At 33.5% G+C, this 3,569-nt stretch overlaps 1 protein-coding gene across 1 annotated transcript; it reads right to left on the minus strand.

Annotated features, from left to right (window-relative positions):
* Nucleotides 1–848: 848 nt before the first annotated feature.
* On the minus strand, nucleotides 849–2,808 carry LOC111373352. Its single transcript, XM_022995873.1, has 5 exons — nucleotides 2,142–2,808; nucleotides 1,661–1,946; nucleotides 1,239–1,505; nucleotides 1,062–1,138; nucleotides 849–868 (listed from the first exon to the last, which is right to left on the minus strand). Exons 1-5 carry the CDS (start codon nucleotides 2,806–2,808, stop codon nucleotides 849–851), a joined length of 1,317 nt encoding a protein of 438 aa, XP_022851641.1.
* Nucleotides 2,809–3,569: the final 761 nt, after the last annotated feature.

A 3,569-nucleotide genomic window follows, 5' to 3' on the forward strand; every position in this document is an offset into this window, starting at 1 on the left:
TTTGCTACCAAAATATAGTCTAACTTGTCCAATGCTTGACCAACGTATGTGTGTGCATAATCAATTCAATCACATACTTTTTTAAATTGGACTCATCCGGACCCTCAATGGTCAACTATTTCTCTCTTCTCTCGTTGGATGCACAACCCCAAACTTGATTTTGTAACTATTTTCCCAAAGTGTGATTTATGGTTAAATTTATATACTATTACTCACCCTCTCTAGGTTGGTTAGATTTTACTAATTGTAGCTCAACACATCAATAAATGAGGATTCTCCTTAATTTTGACTGACTCGACCTCCAAGAATCAACTGAGCTACTAATCCCTTATCAAAGGTCTAATTCCCTAAAATAAGTGTTTGGGACTTAATCAAGGCATGTAGTGCGTCTTCTGTTTCATGCACCTGCTTTTTTCAAATTTGCCGTGCGTATTCTGTTTTATGCACTAGCCTGGTCTCTTTTTATATATATATGTAATTGTCCTCATTGGGCTCTTTTAGGGTAGCTTCACAACATGGCAGCTTTTTCTCTTCTATGTAATGATTAGTGTAATGCCCCTCATTAAACATTTATTCTCGAAAACCAATCTTTAACTTAAGGTTTTCACCTAATTAGCATCTCATTGGTCTTAAGCAATCCACACAAAATTTAACACACATAGAATCCACGTCTACCTCAATGTTTCCCCACAACAGCTCAACCACCCCAAACTATCCTAGAATTGTTTTAGTTGGAATTTTTTTTTTGTCAATTCTACATATTCTATCCAGTGATCCAATCTAAATAATATGTGATTTTCATGATTATTGTACTCAATGTAGATCAATCTAACATGAACAAGCTCAAACTAAATCAAAGCAGCATCCCCTAGTCACAATAATATAAAAACAATTTCAAATATTATCATTGGTCGGTAAGAACATTTTTTTTGGGAACATTTTGATTCCTTTCCCCCAACCTAAATGAAACATTTTCCTCATTGTAAAGATTAAACGTGGAAAATATGTGAAAGACAGTAAGGAGCAAAATTTTGAACAAAGGAACGGGTTTTAAGCTTTACCTGGAAAGTCTGCATAAACTTGGCCTAAATGACCCTTCAATTTCATTAGTGAAAAAATAATAATAAAAGAAACACACCTAAAACAAACAGAGAACATTATAAAACTGAAAAGAAACATACAAAAATAAAATAAAGAGAAAAGGATATCAATCTTTAGAATTATTTATAGCAACGGACTCTTCCAATCTAGTGAAATTCTCAAAAAATGGTTTCAAATCGAGCTTTAGCTCTTGAACACTTGAAATCGTATGCGAATTTTTAGAATTATCGTTGACTTCAAATTCTAGGGCATCAGATGAAGATGTAGCAATAAACCGATCATCAACAAGTTGTTCAATAAGATCTACTTCATGCAAATCATCTGTATCTCCATGTTGCTTGCAAATGTTAAAAATATTCATTTCCACAGTCATATTTCCAAAAGAGAGTTTCAAGATACCATTTCTACAATTTATCGACGCATTTGAAGTAGCAAGAAAGGGACATCCTAAAATGACAGGTATTAGTGGATTTGAATTTAAAATAGGATGTGTGTCCAAAACTATAAAATCAATAGGATAATAGAATTTATCAATTTGAACTAGAACATCTTCTATAACCCTCTTGAAACTTTTACTGAACGATCAGCAAGTTGAAGTGTTGTTGCTGTTGGTTTAAGCTCTCCCAAACCAAGTTGCTCATACACAGAAAAAGGTAATAGATTAACACTAGCACCAAGATCAAGAAAAGCACGCTCTATCCTATTATTCCCAATCACACAAGAAATTGTTGTACAACCAGGATCTTTGAATTTAGGTGGAGTGTTTTGTTGAATGATTGAGCTCACATTCTCTATCAAAAATGCTTCCTGTTGAACATTAAGTTTCCTCTTGACAGTGCACAAGTCTTTTTAAAAATTTTCCATATGAAGGAACTTGTTTGATTGCATCCAATAATCGTATGTTAATTTTGAATTGTTTGAAAAGTTCAAAAATTTCAGAATTATGGTTGAGTTTCGAAATTGGTTGCAATCGTTGAGGAAATGGAGCTGTAATGGGACATTTTTCAACAATTGGTTCAGAAATGATTTTTTTTTCTCACTTTTGGAAACGTCATTTTCTTGCTTTGAAGTCCCACCCAATTTTAGTTCTTTTGAAGGGATGGTTTTGTCAATAATTTTTCCACTACGAAGAGTCGTGATGGAGTTGGCATTTTCTTGTTGACTTTCAGAAGAACTAGAAGCATTTACATTAAATTGCCCAGAAGGATTTGGTTGAGGTTGAGCAAAAAATTTGCCTTTCTCTTGAGAACGTAAAGAAGAGGCCAATGAAGAAAGTGTGTTCTTGATTTCACTGATGGCTTGTGAAGTTTGAATATTAATATTTGCTTGTCCTTGCATAAAAGACTGCAATGTTTCCTCAAGAGTCTTTGATTGTGGTGGTGGAAAAGAAGGAAATTTTGAAAGCCCTTGAGGTTGTGATAAATGAACACGATTATCATCTCTCCAACTAAAGTTGGGATGATTTCTCCATTGTTGATTAGATGTTTCTGAGTATGGAGAAGAAAAAGGCTTTTTGAAAGTGTTCATAGCATTGGCTTGATCATGTAAAACTTCTTTGAAGACTGGAATGTTAGGACAATCATGCGTAAGATGACCAAAGGTTTCACAAATGCTACAAATTTCATCATTTTGCACGGGTTTAACTTCCTTTACTTTCCTTAATTCCATAGCTTCAACCTTTTCTAGACAAACTAGCAATCCTAGCATTTAGATCATCATCTTGACTCAATTGATATTTTCCTCCAATAGAACTAGGAAGACTAGATCTAATTGAGTTTTTGATTGGTTTTACTGTTTGTCAAGATTGAGAATTTTCAGCTAGATGATCTAAAACTCTAAATCTTCATCTGGATCTTTATCTAAAATTTCACCATTGCACATCATTTCTACAAATTGTTTTGTTTCAGTAGTCAAGCCTTCAAAAAAGAAACTTATCGTACTCCATTTTTCAAAACCATGATGTGGGCATGTATTTAACAAATCTTTAAATCTTTCTAAACATTGAAAGTACACTTCATTGGTTTTTTTGAGAAAAATTTTGGATTTGTCTTTTCAAAGCATTAGTTTTATGTGCTGGAAAATAATTTCTTCAAAAACTCACTTTGCATTTCTTGCCATGTGCCAATCGACCTAGGTTTTAAAGAGTTAAGCCAAGTTTTTGCTTTATCTTTTAGAGAAAAAGGAAACAATTCAACTTAACAATTTCATTGGGACAAGTTTGATCATTAAATGTGGCACATACTTCCTCAAATTCTTTAAGATGCAAATATGGACTTTCGGATTCTAAGCCATGAAAATTAGGAAGTAATGGAATCATACCTGACTTGAATCGAAAATTATTAGCATTAAGAGGGAAAATGAAGCATGAAAGAGCAGAATTTCGAGGACGTTGCAAGTAATCACGCATGGTTCGTACTTGTTGGTTTTCATTTTCATCATGTACTCTTCCGTTATCAGCCATAGTGGAA

The sequence above is a fragment of the Olea europaea genome, chromosome 2 (assembly GCF_002742605.1).
Source record: "Olea europaea var. sylvestris chromosome 2, O_europaea_v1, whole genome shotgun sequence".
Taxonomy (NCBI): domain Eukaryota; kingdom Viridiplantae; phylum Streptophyta; class Magnoliopsida; order Lamiales; family Oleaceae; genus Olea; species Olea europaea.